This window comes from Phaseolus vulgaris, chromosome 6, assembly GCF_000499845.2.
Source record: "Phaseolus vulgaris cultivar G19833 chromosome 6, P. vulgaris v2.0, whole genome shotgun sequence".
Classification (NCBI taxonomy): domain Eukaryota; kingdom Viridiplantae; phylum Streptophyta; class Magnoliopsida; order Fabales; family Fabaceae; genus Phaseolus; species Phaseolus vulgaris.
This window is the reverse complement of record NC_023754.2, coordinates 30,606,659-30,623,675: the sequence shown is the minus strand read 5'-3', so window position 1 is coordinate 30,623,675 and position 17,017 is coordinate 30,606,659. Positions and strand designations below refer to the sequence as shown.

The 17,017-nt window shown below is 33.0% G+C and overlaps 2 protein-coding genes across 6 annotated transcripts; both read right to left on the bottom strand.

Annotated features, from left to right (window-relative positions):
* Positions 1-426: 426 nt before the first annotated feature.
* On the bottom strand, positions 427-4,088 carry LOC137832855 (protein SUPPRESSOR OF GENE SILENCING 3-like). Of its 2 annotated transcripts, XM_068641218.1 has the most exons (6): positions 4,005-4,088; positions 2,270-3,158; positions 1,886-2,180; positions 1,533-1,750; positions 1,023-1,171; positions 427-817 (listed from the first exon to the last, which is right to left on the bottom strand). In XM_068641218.1, exons 2-6 carry the CDS (start codon positions 3,143-3,145, stop codon positions 598-600), a joined length of 1,758 nt encoding a protein of 585 aa, XP_068497319.1. In that variant the 5' UTR covers positions 3,146-3,158; positions 4,005-4,088; the 3' UTR covers positions 427-597. The 2 variants fall into 2 exon arrangements, with proteins under 2 accessions (XP_068497319.1, XP_068497320.1); XM_068641219.1 differs by lacking the exon at positions 4,005-4,088 and having other exon boundaries at positions 2,270-4,002.
* Positions 4,089-6,192: 2,104 nt separating this feature from the next.
* Positions 6,193-16,073, bottom strand: LOC137832853 (mitogen-activated protein kinase kinase kinase 1-like). 4 transcript variants are annotated; one of them, XM_068641213.1, is made up of 9 exons: positions 15,474-16,018; positions 14,163-14,247; positions 13,962-14,024; positions 12,888-13,045; positions 12,576-12,648; positions 12,412-12,471; positions 7,241-7,345; positions 6,858-6,968; positions 6,193-6,630 (listed from the first exon to the last, which is right to left on the bottom strand). In XM_068641213.1, the coding sequence occupies exons 1-9, from the start codon at positions 15,884-15,886 to the stop codon at positions 6,403-6,405; spliced, it is 1,296 nt and encodes a 431-aa protein (XP_068497314.1). In that variant the 5' UTR covers positions 15,887-16,018; the 3' UTR covers positions 6,193-6,402. The 4 variants fall into 4 exon arrangements, with proteins under 4 accessions (XP_068497314.1, XP_068497315.1, XP_068497317.1 ...); XM_068641215.1 differs by having other exon boundaries at positions 6,469-6,649; XM_068641214.1 differs by lacking the exon at positions 7,241-7,345 and having other exon boundaries at positions 15,474-16,073.
* Positions 16,074-17,017: the final 944 nt, after the last annotated feature.

The window sequence follows — 17,017 nt, the reverse complement described above, 5'->3', positions numbered from 1 at the left end:
GGTTGGAACTAAGACCAGTCTGTCTGCATCTCACTCCTTCCTCTCAATTGGATTTTTACGTTTTCACTCTCCCACTCCTTCCTCTCAATTGGATTTTTACGTTTTCACTCTCCTACTCTTCCTCCATGCTAACTCCAGTCTCGGTGCAAAAGACATTCTGACGCTGAAGTCAACTTCAACACTCGACACTCAATATTTAGTATTAGATGATTGCGTATCAGATCCTTTGAAATCCTTGCTTATTTATATAATTATTGTGGATCCATTGTGTTATTGGGCCTAATAAAAAGATATTAAAAAACGTTTGGTCATTAATCAGTCTCGTTGTTGGTCATGTTAATCGGTTTAAACTAGATGGCGAGTCAGAGTCTCGGTTGTGCAGATCCTATCGGTACATAAAATTATAATGAAAACTAGCAAGCAAAGAATGCTAAACTTAAATGTATAATAAGAACAAAAACTACATTTAAGGGTAAAATGAGACCAAAATTCTGATGTCAGTGAGGTTTGTCAAATGTCAGCTCTCATTTCTCAGAGAGATATGTGTATATCTGTAGATGATTCTGGCTTTAGACACTTTTCTGTTAATAATGTTACTTAGCAGCCATTGATTTGAGATAAGTTGTTCCCTTGTGACTGGTTGGAAGTGTACTTGTCCATGAGCTGTGTCAATTCATTCTCTAATTCCTTCTCAAGTTCAACCATCTCCTGCCTCTGTTTCTTCTTCAGAGCCAACTTTTTCTCTTCATGAATTTTCATTATTTTCTCTCTCTCGGACTCTAACTGCATAATCTCCTTGTCCTGAGACTTCTGGGAACTACATATATTATTTCCACCCACAGAGAAGACAGATTAGAAAACACCAAAAACCAATGAGAATTTTGCTCCCTAGAAATAAAAAACTGAATCTCAAATGGCAACAGAAAGGTAAGATATATTAGGAAAAGAATGATAATAAAGAAACACATTTTGAAACGTGATTGGAATTATAATATAAACAATTAGGATTTATGAACAATTACTTGTCCTCTTTTTTGAAAGATTCTTGACAAGTGTTTTTTGCTTTTTCTTGCATCGCCTGCTGCAATTTCACAAACTGAATTTCTTTTGCTGCTACAACTTGCTGAATGACTTTGATTTGATCCTGGAAATTTTTTTCTTCTGAGTCCATCTACAAAATAGTATCAAAAGGATCAGTCATGAAGGATTTTTTACATCATACACATTTTACATATTCATATCAAATTGATCAGTCATTGATGGATTTTTCACATCATACAGATTTGTATATTCATATCAGAATGACCAGTAATTGAAGGATTTTTCGCATACAAATTTGTATATTCATAATGGGTTTGGTTTCTCCAAGATAGACTTTTCATAAAAACAGTTACTGTTCACCTTCAAAATATAGAGCACTCTAATCATATTTTGCATACAGATTCTTAAACGAAAAATATCGAAGTTTCATCTTACTAAACACAATAAGCTCCAAAAAATATCATTAATATAATTTCAGTGTCATAACTTACCTCCTTGTTCTGTCGACCAACAAGGTTTTCTTCTGTTGTCAGGCTTAACTTCTCACTTAATTCACAGAAAGAATCCAAACAGATTTGTGATTTGCTTTGTTCTTCAACTATCATGCTCTTGTAATAGTTAAGCTTCCGACTATCATCACTAATATGCTTTATCTTGCTCTCAACCATCTCTTGGTATGATCTCATTTCAAACTTCAAATGTGGCTTACCTAAAACATATAGATGTACCAGCAACATCAATTGAAACAATAAACAGAATTACAAGAATGAAAACTATTGCTGAAATAAAATTAATGTTATCATGTTCAAGTTCACCACAGATTAGGCTGAGAAGGAAAAATCACCTCTGGAGTGCCGATTGAAATCATTCAAATCTTCTTTAGAAGCCAAGTAACCATAGAGTTGGCGCTTTCCACCTGCGATAAATGGATTCTGACAGCTATTCCAAGCTTCCCTATCTCTTCTCTGTTCTTTAAAATGCTTGTGTAATCGCACTGCTTCTAAATAACCTGCTGTGGATTCCTCAAAGATTAAAACACTCAACCCTCTGTGACCTTGCGGACCATATGAGTGCCGAGCTTTAAATGCAGCATAATCACGAAAGCAATCAAGGAGTTCTTGATTCCCCATTCCATTCCACTAAAATTGAACTCAGTGAGATGAAAGAAAAACATATGTTTATAGCACAAAAGACTAAAAAATGGAGATTAATATATGTAATATTGGACCTTGTTATTTTCGTCCTGCTGATATCTTGTATTCATGATGATAACCATTGGGGGCCAAACTATTTCATGATCCTTGACTTTCTTGTCAAGAACCTCCCATCTATCATGGATTTCACAGACCACTGTTAATGGAACCCTTCTCCTCAAACACTCTTCTTCCAAGGTTTCAGCAAACATTCGGTGCACTCTTACCCTCTTTGATTGTATTGTTCTGGAATGATCCAAAAGGGGTTGCAGCCCATTGTACCAATCAATAGCACCAGGCATCCCTTGGCACGCTGGACAATGCCACTGTCTGTCTTGTGAACTTATCTCCTCATTGGCCAGTGCATTTAATCTATCAAAGAAATTCCTAAGCCACTTGCTCTTTTTGCACTGTTCATGGCTTCTCTCTCCAGTGTCCGAGTCAATGTCATCTAAAGAACAATTATCATCACTGTCCGAAACAATGTCAGATTTATCTTCAACAATCTCATCATTGTTCTCACCATGTTCTAGGAATTTTGCACTTTTGCATTGATCATTTTTGCAATCCTTAGATGTAGTTGGGTCAACTCCAATAGATGAATTTAACTCTTTCTCCAACACTGGAGTTAGTACTGACTGAGGAGGCAAATTACTGTTGTTCAAAGTTTCACTTCCTATACAAGCCAAAGTACCAAGAGAGTTGTTTTTCCTCTTTACCAACTTAAGCTTCTGAATACCATTTGGATTTCCCCAAGCATTTGGAGCAGAGTTTTGAGAAAACCAGGGTCTTGAAGCACTGCCATCAGAAATGGGATGTAGCCATCTTGAGTTCAACAGATTGCTCTGGGGAGCAGACACTCTGTACACACTTCGCAACTGGGGAAAAGGATCAGCACCATCTTCAGCCATGATTCAACAGGACCTGGAAATTGTTACACCGAAGAATAAATATCAATTACCTCATACTTACAGAGGCCTCAACAATGATGTCAGGCAAACAATAAACAAACAGATGGGTGGCTTAATTAAAAAAAAAAAAAAACTAAAATCCAACACAAGATGTTCCCAAGGTATTGGTTTCAAAGACATTCTTACCTCGTGGATACAAACTTAATTTAAATATAAATCGAAACAGTACCAAGCTTCAAACTCATGTCAGCTAAATCAAGTTAATCAATTCACAATGTAGAGCCAAAACATTGGATCAATTCAATGATAAAGTGAAAATGCCTCCTCCAACTAATATAATTGAAGAGACTATGTGATGATTGTGATGGAGATAGCACACAGAGTCAAGAACAAGTTTCACTGATTACCGATTTCTTAAATTTCAAAAAACCCACAACCAATCCTATAAAAAAATTGAATCTTTTTAATTAAAAGTCAATTTCTAGAGGGATAAAGAATTCAATTTTTTCCTGGTCTGGTTGATTAACTACACACAATCCCTGTGTTCCTCTTTTTTTTAGTCCCAAAAACAGGTGCAGCAATGAAGGATCAGAAATACCAGGTCATGCTTCATTGATCATGAAAATAACAATAAAACCAAGTGGAATACAGAAAGAAATGCTACACACTCTTTGTGATTAAAATAATCTTAATCACAGATGCACTAATAACACACCAATAACAACAAAATTAAGGCTTTAGAGGGAACGCAATAGTAATGGAAAGATAGCTTTATTTTGGATGTGAAATAGCAATAAGGAATTAAAAACAATAATGCATGAAATTTGAGATTGGAGAGAGAAAGAGTGAGTAACAGCACCAGGTAGAACGTGATGATGATGATGATAATGTTGCTGACGAATTTCCCTGTTCTTCACATTAAAAAGAAAGAGTGAGTGTTCACCTAATTACTCGTTAAGAGCATAAGTATCTCTTGTACATCACTTTTATTCGCTAATATATTTCTTAGCACAAAACTAATACATATTTTTCTATAATAATATGTTTTTATCTTATTTTAAATTAAAATATATTATTTTGAAATTAGTTAAATATGTTTTTATAGCATGAATTTGTTTTTCGTGTTTTTTTCAAAATTTTATATTATTTATGTATTTGTAGTATGAAAATAATATTAATGAATTATTATATATATGAAATAATTTTTAATTTTTCTTAAAATTCGTTGTTGTCTTGATTATTTTAAATAATTCCTCAAATTAAATCAATTTTGCATACAAATGACTCATTTTAATTATTAGAAACCAATTTCATTATCTTGTCATGAAAAGAAGAAAGATATATCCAATACAACTTGAGGAAATCAATAGCCTTTACTTATCATAAGTATAAATTTAGTTTAGTTGATATGTTTTATTTGTATTGGCAAATACTTAAATTTATACAGACAAACATAGACACAATTATTTCACAAGAATGACAATTCTAAAAAAACATCAGATCAAGATCAATTACTTATTATCTGATGCAGATACATGCCCAAGTCCATAGGTTTCATTGGTGGCAGAGGCATCTTCCAAATTTTGGCGGAGTTTCTCGGCAATCTCGGCATCACTGTAGCCTGATCAATGAGCTTGTTTTATTAGAAAAATTATTAGAAACCAATTTCATGGTAATTTAGAGATCTTGTCAATGAAAAGAAGAAAGATATATCCAATGCACTTAAACTCGTTGGACAAAGGAATTGAAACACAAAAATCTACATGATGGACTAATGTTAGATCAATAACTCAATTGGTTCAAAGAAAACCAAGGTAGGTTGAAGGGTAAAAAGGAAAATAGAAGAAAAATAGAGGTGAGAAGAAGGGAATATGAGGGTGTGAAAAGTAACAGTAAAAGATTTTTACATAGATCAAAGAAACGAGAGGAAGCGAATTAGAGACTATACCTCTGATGAGATTGAGAATGAGTTTGTAATCAGCGATTTAGAGCTTCTTCTTGTTGCAAATTCAAAACTATCTCTTCATATATATATATATATATCAAAGATTATATCTTCTATAAAAGATTATATATCTTTTATAAAAGAATTATATCTTCTATAAAAGATATAATCTAGGGGATTCTTGTTGCAATTTATTCTTTTATTTGATTGAGTGAGACTTAAGGATTTGCTAATATAAAACTATCTCTTCATATATATATATATAAAAGATTATATCTTTTATAAAAGATTATAATACATCTACATAACGGTTTGTTTCAAGTCTCTTTTATTTATCTATTTAAATTTTGTTCGAGTTATCTATTTAAATTTAGATATAATTTATTTTATTTTCTTATAAAAATATTTACAGAAAATCTATCAAAATAAATGTCTTAAATTCAATTATTTCAATACAAATACATCAAATAAAAACTAAGGGAGCACAGTGTTACTCTTCCCTTCTTTCAAAAATAAAAATTCATTTTCATTTTTGTCTCTCTACAGACTTAGTATAAAACTTTTTGTCCCTTCCTCATTAGTTAAGAGAAATACTCATTTTAGTACTCGCTCTCTTTCAATTCTAAATATTTGTTTAATTTTAAAAAAAATTATAATATTATAAAAAATTCAATATTAATATATATATATATATATATATTAATGTCAAATATCAATAAAAAGATTATAACTATGTAAGTATCAAATTAGAGTATCTACTAATTACTACATAAATGATAAATAAGTATAAAAAAATAAAAATAAAGAATATATTTTAATTTGATGAAATTGAGTATTATATTTTTTTTTAGATGCAATACGCTTTTTAAACAAAATTACACAAAGAAAAAAAAAATGTGTCAAGAAGGTTGGGATAAGACGAGAAATAACAGAGACATTATTACTATATCGAATTATTGAGAAAAATGAAAATTTGTATAGTTAAATAAATGTTCTTAAAACGAAATGAACCTAAGAATAAAAAAATAGAAAAGACAAAACACGCTACGCAATTAAATACTTAAAATTGAAAGTCAAATAATTTTATATGAAAAATAAATAATAAATAAAATTATTAGAAATGAGTGCAAATATATTGTAGAAATCATTTTATTCATAAATGATTACCATTATTACAATTACCATTTTCTTCAACCCAAAAAATAGAGGAAAAAAAACACTTATTATTATTAAAGTAGCAGAGTTGAAGTGAGAAAAAAAAAAATTAACACATTAGTTGTATAACGAGTCTTAAATACTATCTAGTTCCACTTTATAGAATCTCACTTATGTATTTCCTCTCGTAGTCTACGTCTTTGTTTTGTTCTCCATTCTTGATGGTGCAAATGTTTACAAATGGATGATCCAATAGTTGAGAAGCAGTTGGTCGTTTGTTTGGATCAGCTTGTAAGCATTTAAGAATGAAATCTCGGCCATTTGTTGATATTGATTCTGGAACAAGTGGAGGTTCACCACCTTCAATTTGAAATATGGCTTGCAACTGTTGTAACAAATGAAAACTATTCAGCATCAGTTGTCTAGTTTTAAATGTACGTGCACTGAATATTAACACTAACCATACATTCACATCCTCCTCGAGTATATACGATTTATAATATATAAAAAAGTATTTTTATTATTTTATAAAAAATGAAAATATAAATAATACAAATTGTAAATATATTACTTCTCATATATTAATTATAAATTTAAAAATATCAGACATACTGGTTCCAAATGAGAGTAAGGAGGTTGTCGTGTTAACATCTCCAATACTGTACATCCCAAGCTCCATATATCTGCTGCTAGCCCATATCCACGGCTCCTCAAGTTAACAACCTATCATCCAACAATTCAAACTCATTTTAGGCACATTATGAAATTACAAATGATTCAAAATGGTAAACTAGACAACCAATTAAAGAAATTATGTCAAACTGACGGGGCTGTTAGGGGTATCCTGGTCTTACTATTTGTGGAGGTATTTTTCGTGGGAGTATGGGAGAATTTATTAGTGCTTTTTCAGGGTTTCTTGAAGTTCAGACTGTTTTGGTTGCTGAGTTTTATGGAGTTATACATGCTATGGAGGAAGCTCAAAAGATGAGACTTACTAATGTTTGGCTTGAATGTGGTTCTGTCTTGGTTTGTGTTGCGCTTACTGCTAGGACTAATGTTCCGTGGATGCTTCGTAATCGATGGAATACTTGTCTTAATTTCTGTAGGATAACCAGGTTTAGAGTTACTCATATTTTTCGTGAGGGAAATGCATGTGCTGATAAGTTGCCTAATTTAGGGTTCATTCATAGAGAATCATTTCATTGGTATAATAGACTTCCATCTAGTCTGTTCTTAGAATTCTTTATGAATAGGTATAGTCTGTAAAAAATAGACACTCACTCACACTTAAATTCTCTCTAAAAGAAACACTCTTCTTTGCAATTCTCTCTATTGTATTTCTTTCTGTGGTGTATCTTACAATTGAGAGAGCATCCTATTTATAGGCTTTAGGAAGCTCTTCTAGAAAAGTCTTCATTATGGCCTTAAAACCCCACTAACAACACAATTAAAATCCCACTCACAACTTTTGACCTTTTACATATCCAAACTCCCATTCTACTCTTTTCTAGTAACTTCTAACTTTAAAACCCACAAATTACATTAAAGTTTATTCAACAAAACTCCCCCATAAACTTAAATGTTTCTACCATCCATCATGCCAATCATCTTCTTGAATTTGTCGAAAAAGACTTTCGGTAGCGGTTTTGTGAAGATATCAGCAACTTGATCTTGACTTGCCACATGCACCAATTCCACACTTCCTTTCTTCACATGATCACGAATAAAGTGAAAACGAACGTCAATATGTTTGCTTCTTTCATGGTTCACTGGGTTCTTTGCCAACTCAATTGTTGATTTGTTGTCAACTTGAATCACAGTTGCATCTAGTTGCTTTAGCTCCATCTTACTCAACACGTTTCTTAGCCATATCGCATGACATACACACCAAGATGCTGCCACATATTCAGCTTCACACGTCGATAGCGTCACGATCAGTTGCTTCTTTGAAAGCCAAGAAAATGCTGTGTTGCCCATAAAGAATACATATCCCGATGTACTTTTTCGATCATCTATGTCTCCACACCAATCGCTGTCAGAGTAACCCACCAACTTGTAATCTTCTGCTTTTGAGTAGAACAATCCGAGTGATACAGTACCTTGGATGTACCGTAGGACTCGCTTCAACGCCTTCCAATGTGAGTAAACCGGTTCCTCCATGAATCGACTTATGATGCCGACACTTAATGAAAGATTCGGCCGTGTGCATGTGAGATAACGAAGGCTTCCTATCAAACTCCGGTATCTACTTGCATCGACACGTTCTCCTCCATCGAACTTTGAGAGTTTTGCACCTGGTTCCATTGGTATTGATACTGGGTTGCAATTTTCCATCTTGTACTTCTTCAAAATCTCCTTTGCATATTTCTCCTGTGATACAAAAATACCTGTCTCTTTTTGTCTAACTTCCAAGCCAAGGAAAAACTTCATCAATCCCAAATCTGTCATCTCAAATTCCCGTCTCATTGTGCCCTTAAACTCTTCTATCATATCATTATTGTTACCCATAAAAATGAGATCATCAACATAAAGAGCAACAAATATCATGTTACCTCCATTGTTCTTTGCGTAAAGAGCATGCTCGTAAGGACATTGCTTGAACCCGTTCTCCTTGAAGTATGTATCGATACGAGTATTCCATGCCCGCGGTGCTTGCTTCAACCCGTAAAGTGCCTTCTTCAATTTTAGCACCTTCTTCTCCTCTCCGATTTTCATGTACCCAGGTGGTTGTTCGATGTAAACTTCTTCTTCAAGCACACCATTCAAGAATGCCGACTTGACATCCATTTGAAATATCGGCCATTTAAATTGAGCCGCTTGGGAAATGAGCAATCGAATTGTCTCCATTCTTACAACGGGAGCAAACACCTCATCGTAGTCAATTCCCTCCTTTTGTTTGTATCCCTTCGCAACGAGTCGCGCCTTGTACCTCTCTATCTCGCCTTGAGCATTCATCTTTTTCTTGAATATCCACTTCACACCAATGGGCTGACTTCCCTCTGGCAATTCTGTTAGCTCCCATGTGTTGTTGCGGTCAATCGCTTTAATCTCCTCATCCATGGCAGTTTGCCACTTCTTGTCTCGCACCGCCTCTTTAAAGCTGATATTTTCAGCATCTGCCAAAAGACATACTAGGTGTACCTCATTTGTCGAATCATACAAATCATGCAAACTTCGAATTTTAGGTTGTCGTGGTTCATCTTCATCATCGGTTGTTTCGAAATTTATACTTGTCGGTGATGATTCTCCAACTTCAATCATAACCTCTGAAGAATTGTTCCAATCCCACTCGCTTGCTTCATTTATTTGCACATCACGACTCACCGTCACCTTCTTGCTTATTGGATCAAGTAGCTTGTACCCTTTGGTCTTCTCATCATACCCAATAAAAACATACCTTTTGCTTTTGTCTTCGAGCTTCGTTCTTCGTTGATCTGGTACGTGTGCATAAGCCACACTACCAAACACTTTGAGATGAGAAACTGTTGGCTTTTGTCCGCTCCATGCCTCTTGTGGTGTTTGATCATCTAACTTCACATGTGGACATCGATTTTGCACATAGATGGCGCATTGCACAGCTTCCGCCCAAAATTCCTTTGGCATCTTTTTGCTCTTAAGCATTGATCGAACCATGTCGAGAATGGTCCGATTCTTCCTCTCGGCCACACCATTTTGTTGAGGAGTGTATGGTGCAGTTAGAAATCGCCTTATGCCTTGCTCCTCGCAATACTCCATGAAAGTCGTTGAAGTATACTCGCCACCTCTATCAGATCGTACAGCTTTGATCTGTTTATCAGTTGTCCTCTCCACCATCACCTTGAACTTTTTGAACACCTCAAATGCCTCGGATTTTTCTTTCAGAAAGTAAACCCAAGTTTTCCGTGAGAAATCATCAATGAAGGTAATGAAATACCTTTTACCGCTGAAGGACTCTGGAGTAATTGGTCCACATATGTCGGTATGAATCAATTCGAGAGGTTGCTTAGCCCAATATTGAGCCTTTTTTGGAAACGAGGTTCTCACATGCTTGCTGAGCACACATTCTTCACAAAAATTTCCCTCGTAGTCCATGTTGGGTAGCCCGTGCACCATATTCTTCTTCGCTAACTCTTTTAGTCCACCATGATGTAGGTGACAAAAACGGAGATGCCACAACGATGCCTTATCTTCTATGTTGACTTGCAAACATTTTTCTCGTATGCTTCTCAAATTCAGCTTGTACATCCGATTTCTTGCCATCTCAATTCGGGCAACCAAACACCCTTGCTTGTTCTTCAAGTGTAGGAATCGATCTTTCAAAAATATCGAGTAACCTTTCTCCGTGAGTTGCCCCATACTCAAAATGTTGGTCTTGAGGTCTGGTACGTAATAAACATCTTGGAGTGACCTAATTAAGCCATCCTTTTGTAAGTAGCAAACCGTACCTCGCCCTTTGACCTCCACCTTTGATGCATCTCCAAATGAAACATGACCATCTTCAATCTTTTGCATATCTTTGAATAGGTACTCGTGACCGCACATATGGTTGCTTGCTCCAGAGTCGAGGTACCACAGAGTGTCATTGTTAATGTTGACTTCATCTTGAGCCATCAAGAGAACACCTTCATTCGTTTCGACTTCCAAGGCTAGGTTGGTTGTTTCTTCTATCTTTATATCAGCACGACAATCTTTTGCAAAATGCCCCACTTTACCACAATTGTAACATTTGTCAGAGTTACAATCCTTCGCATAGTGACCATATTTGTGACATTTGTAGCACTCGATGTTGGAATAATTCGATCGGCCACCTCTTCCTCTACCACGTCCTCTTCCACGCCAATTTGGTTGGCTCGACTGTTCCTTCTCCTTATAGTACCCTTCATGGTTGCTGCCTTTTCCACCACGACCGTTTCCACGACTTCCACGACCACGCCCTCTATATTGAGAATTTTGATGATAGAGTACCTTTTCGTCTTGGATTGACGCCTTGGTTTGAAGTGCTTGCTCGAGTGTTTCCTCCTTCTTCTTCTTCTTTCGTTGCTCGTGTGCCTTGAGAGAACCGGCGAGCTCGTCGACTGTGAGCGTCGCAAGGTCCTTTAACTCTTCTATCGCGCACACAATACTCTCAAAATTGTCTGTTAATGTTCTCAAAATCTTCTCCACAACTCGTGCATCGGTTAGAGTTTCACCGTTTCGGTTGAGTTGATTCACCACAGCCTGTACACGCGTGATGTAGTCAGATACACTTTCTGACTCCATCATCTTCATGTTCTCCAACTCGCCACGCAGAGTTTGTAGACGCACTTGCTTAACTCGGTCAGCTCCTTTGAACACCTTCTCCAATATGTCCCATGCTTCCTTTGAAGTGGACGCACCAGCAATCTTCTCAAAAATTGCCTCATCAACAGCTCTATACAACATGTACAAAGCTGCCTTATCTTTCGATCGCATCTCTTTTAATGCCTTGGTTTGAGCTGCCGTATAACCCGTGGTATTGGTCGGTTCTTCAAAACCTTCTTCGACCACCTCCCATGAATCCTGAGAACCGAGAAGAGCTTTCATTTGAATGCTCCAGTTGTCATATCTGGTCGCCTTCGTTAACCGTGGTAGCGGTATTTGACCCGTCACATTCGCCATTGGCTCTGATACCAAATTGTAAAAAATAGACACTCACTCACACTTAAATTCTCTCTAAAAGAAACACTCTTCTTTGCAATTCTCTCTATTGTATTTCTTTCTGTGGTGTATCTTACAATTGAGAGAGCATCTTATTTATAGGCTTTAGGAAGCTCTTCTAGAAAAGTCTTCATTATGGCCTTAAAACCCCACTAACAACACAATTAAAATCCCACTCACAACTTTTGACCTTTTACATATCCAAACTCCCATTCTACTCTTTTCTAGTAACTTCTAACTTTAAAACCCACAAATTACATTAAAGTTTATTCAACATAGTCTACCTATGTATCGTTTTTGTTAACATGTGGGTTTTGGTCTAGTCCCCCCATATTTTTGTATTTTTTTATTTTTTTTTTAATAATACTTTTTTCATGTGATGGCAGATGATTGTTGTTACTTGAGATGTCAGCCTAGCTGAAATGTCAAGTTGCATAATGACACCTAACATGAAAACTTTAAAAAAAAAAAAGAAATTATGTCAAACATATGCGACATGCAGAAGAAAAACCTCAGGGGCCATCCAGTACAGAGAGCCTCCAACTGAATTAACATTGTTTAACTTTGTAACCTACAAGGAAAAAGAACCAACAACAGTATAATTGAAAGCAGATAGTATATGGAATTTACTATGATAAGATGTTCACTTGAGAAAGTGGGTTATGTTAAAGGTACCTTTGCCAAACCAAAATCTGCAAGCTTGACGGACCCAGTTGCATCAACCAGTATATTGGCACACTTTATGTCCCTTCAAATTTTAGATCAAATAAAAATTGGAATGTAGCAAGTCAATGTAAATTAATAAATATTTCCCTCGTCTATTTCCAACCATTGCATCAAACTTTGACTATTAAGTGATTTACATGCTCATTAATAGAATTCTCATGATACAAAAGAAAAAATCAAAATCCAAAATCGACATGTTTCCAAAGAAGCATTTTTTACAACAGTTGCATTGCATTAAGATAGAAACCTCAGTAGTGTTACCTGTGAATCACATTACGGTCATGAAGATACTTCAAGCCACTTAAAATTTGCCTTGTATATGCAGAAACTTGGGAGTCCATTAAACGATACTTTTTATAGAGGTTTGCTAATGATCCTTTTGTTACAAGCTCGAGGAAGATATACAACTTGTCATTATCCTGAGAAATAATGGAAATGTAAATAGCAATAACAATAAAAAAAAAGAGAAAAATTGTCGAAATGTAATTACTCCCAAATGATGTAATCAGGAAAAAAATAATCAGAAACAAGTCATGTAGAAAAGAAAGTGCAAGTACTTCTATTCATTTGCCAAATATAATATAATATTCAGGGTATCAAAGAAGTAGTATTAAATAAAAAAGTATATACTGATAATCTCTTTAATTTAATGGGATACCATAACCAATATGAACATTAATAATTGATTCATTAAGTATGATGGTCATTTCAAAATCTTAAAATTATATTTATTTGAAAACTTTGAAGTTCAGCCTAAAAGGTTGAAAATAATATTTTTAAGGTATGAAAAAGTCTTTCATTATCTCTTTATGAAAAAATTCTCTTCTCATTATCTATATAAAGGGAACTTGTGAGGAAGAGAAAAGAAAAAAGGGAGAAGAGCAACATAGAGAGAAATGAAAAAATAGATATCCACCATAGTATGAGATTAAAAATCTTAGTAAGATGTTAGAGAGATTTTGTATTTCATCGTATTTAAAGTAAGATTAAGTATTATCCTCAAAGAGTGAGAGAAGTCAATATTGTAATCCTACCTTCATAGTGGAGACATTTTATGAATTAGGTCTCGTGAATTTTTATTTGTCAAGTTAAGGAAGCTTTCCCAATTAAAAATCTAGATATCATTATTCTATTTGTTCTATTTTTTATTATCAGTTTATTATTTTTTTTGCAAGTGTTCATTTTGTAGGTGAGTTAAAAAGGAAAAAAAATTAGTTCTGATTTTTCTTTGAATCCATGTTTGGCTAAAACACACTAAACAAGCTTAAAGTCCACACTTTCAAACATGCCCAACCCATAAATTATAATAGACTTGCGAGCTAGAAAGAAATATACCTTGCCTGTGCCTAGATATTGAACGATGTTATCATGCCGGAACTGACTCAAAAGAGATATTTCCTGAATCGAAAGCCAGAAATATTCATATATAATCAAATGCATATATATAAGATGGAAAAAAAATACATAATTTGTTGACATTTTTTATGAGAAATAAATTATGTAATTAAGTTTGAAGGAAAGACCAAGTCCTCTCACCTGTCGAAGTTGGAAAATGCTCTGTTTGCCCTGATTTCTATCATCCAGCAAGGACACCTCCTTTGCAGCAAAAAAGTTCCCATCACTGTTGGAAAAGAAAATGTATGTGTTATCTCTGAAAGCAAAAACACGACGAAATGGATGATGACTAACTAAATTATTGAATTGAAAAGTAAGAACAATATTAAAATTAATAAAAATCATTGTTCGCAATTATTTGAAAATTAATAATAATAAATTATATAATTATCTTGAGAATTTAAAATAATAAATACATTATTTAATTGAATTACATACTTAAAAAAATATAATTATGTTAATATAAAAAAAAATATTATTTTAAATAATATTTTTTATTTTGTCAGTTGTGTCAATATTAAAGTGCTGTAAGGTCTACTTGTATAAAAGTTTATTTAAAAGTAACATTTTTTTTCGTAAGGTCTACCTGTATAAAAAATTGTATAATTAGTACTTAATTAACCCTTTTTATATAAAATAATAAATATATTATTTAATTGAACTGTATGCTACTAGAAACAATTAAATTGTCTAAATTTAAATACTTTTTATTCTATTAAATAAAATTCTTTATTTTATCTATCTTGCCAATATTAAACTAACAGAGTTCATTATAAGAATTTAAAAAACACTAAAAGAAATGTTACTATGATCTAAATCTGACAAAATTTAAAAAGAAAAAATAATTATCCATTTACATAAATTAAACACATATTTAACACAGATTAATTCCCGGATGAAAATTGGAATATATTCTGAATTGTTACCTGTAATGTTCCGTCACCTACATGGGCTAAGTTACCCAAAAGCTTCTTCGAATGCAATTTTAGCGGGAAAATTTCAAAATAAAATAAAAACTCTTTTAACAAAATAATTTTTGCATGTTTGAAACTTACAAAAATAAGTAAAACTAAAAAAAACTTCTATTTTATTTTTACCTTGTTACAATTACCATTTTCTTCAACCCAAAAAATAGAGGGAAAAAAACATTTATTATTATTATTTTTAGCATAAATTGATTCATAGATATTTGTGATATAATTTTGAAAAAAACGATATTAAAATTGCGTTATAAAAAGAGAATAATTTATAAGGAAGTGAGAAGAAAAGAAAAAAGAAAAAAAAATGTTGACATTAAAAATTAAAAAATAAAAATAAATTATTATAATAATATAACAATATAACAATACTTTAAATTTAAATATAATTAAAATATTAATTAATTTATTAATGAATTGCATAATTATTATGACTACCAACAAAAAATAGAATAGAAAAGATGAGATTACAAACTCTGCGAAGGCTTCGTAGACGGTTCCGAAGGAGCCCTTCCCTAACATGTACCCCTTCTGCCATAGCCCCATGTACCTCTCTCTGTTCGCCGACTCTTCCGTTTCAGCTTCTGCATCACTTTCAACTTCGGCCTCAGCTTCGGCATCAACGTTGCTACTGATGGCATTATCCACTGCCGAAGCGAAACTGTGGAGAGAAGGGGGATTTGGCGCAACCGTACTCTTCATTGCATTATCCACCGCCCAACTAAAACCATCAACACTCTCCTCTGTTTCCAAATTTGACGCAGTCCTACTCCTTATGCCACTGTCTACTGCCGAACCAAATCCACGGACGCGGTATTCTCCTTTTCCCAAAATTGAATCACTGCTACTCTTAATCGCCTCTTCAATTCTTCCAATGAAACTTGCCATTTGCGAAGTGAAATTATGTGCGTGTGTAGTGGTTTAGGGCGGAAGCACAGGAACACATATAGAGAGAGGCAAGTTGAAAGAATTGAGTAGTTGCGAGGCAAATGCAGAGAAGGTTGCGTTGTAGCTGTTGGATTCGAAACTACCAAGAACTAACCACCCTTCATATCATATTCTTTCTACCTTCCCTAAATAGTTCTTGCAGTTTAATCGTTTTTCATATAAATTAAAAACTATTATAATTTGATTTTTAATATGTATCATAAATATAATTAGCTTTTAAAAATTTGAAATGATGAATTTTAAATTGTTTATCTACAACTGTTTCTTTTTTCTGTGTACGTAATTTTATTAGATTATAAAAATAAAATATATATAAGTTAAAACCTATATTATAATATATATAAGGTAAAAAAATCTAAAAATAATATTGTTTTTATAAATAAATTAAATATATATATATATATATAATATTTCACTTAGTTTTTATTTCACTGATATCTTAAATACCTTTTTCTATCCAACAGTTTAAATGTTATTTGGTTTTTAAAAGTTATTAATTAAATGAATTTGATTTTTAAAAGTGTTAAAAAATTATATAAATTAATTTTGTAACGTAACTTGTATAAAAAATTTGAGTTTAAATATAATTTATATATATATATAATAATTATAATATTTAAGAAATATCTAAATTGATGTGATCGAAAAAGAATAGAGACTTCTTTAAATGGTTAATCATAATAAAAATATCTATCTTTATTATATTTACTAGCGGGAAAACAAACACTTTATCTGTATTTTTTATTTTTATTTTCTTAGTATTTTTTTTATTTTTCAAAAACAATTTCTCTTGATAAAATTAAAATGAGAAGTTAAAGAGTATACAATTAAATAGTAGTGTATATCCGCATTTTTTATTTCTCTTTCTTTAGTATTTTTTTTATTCTTCAAAAACAATTTCTCTTAATAACATTAAAATGAGAAGTTAAAGAGCAGTTAAGAGGGAATAAAAAATAACACAGTGACCATAATACAATAATAAAATCAAATATTAATACAAAGATAAAATAAATAAAAAAATTAAGAAAGAGGAAAATCCTCTTTAGATATAGATTATAATGAATAATGAAG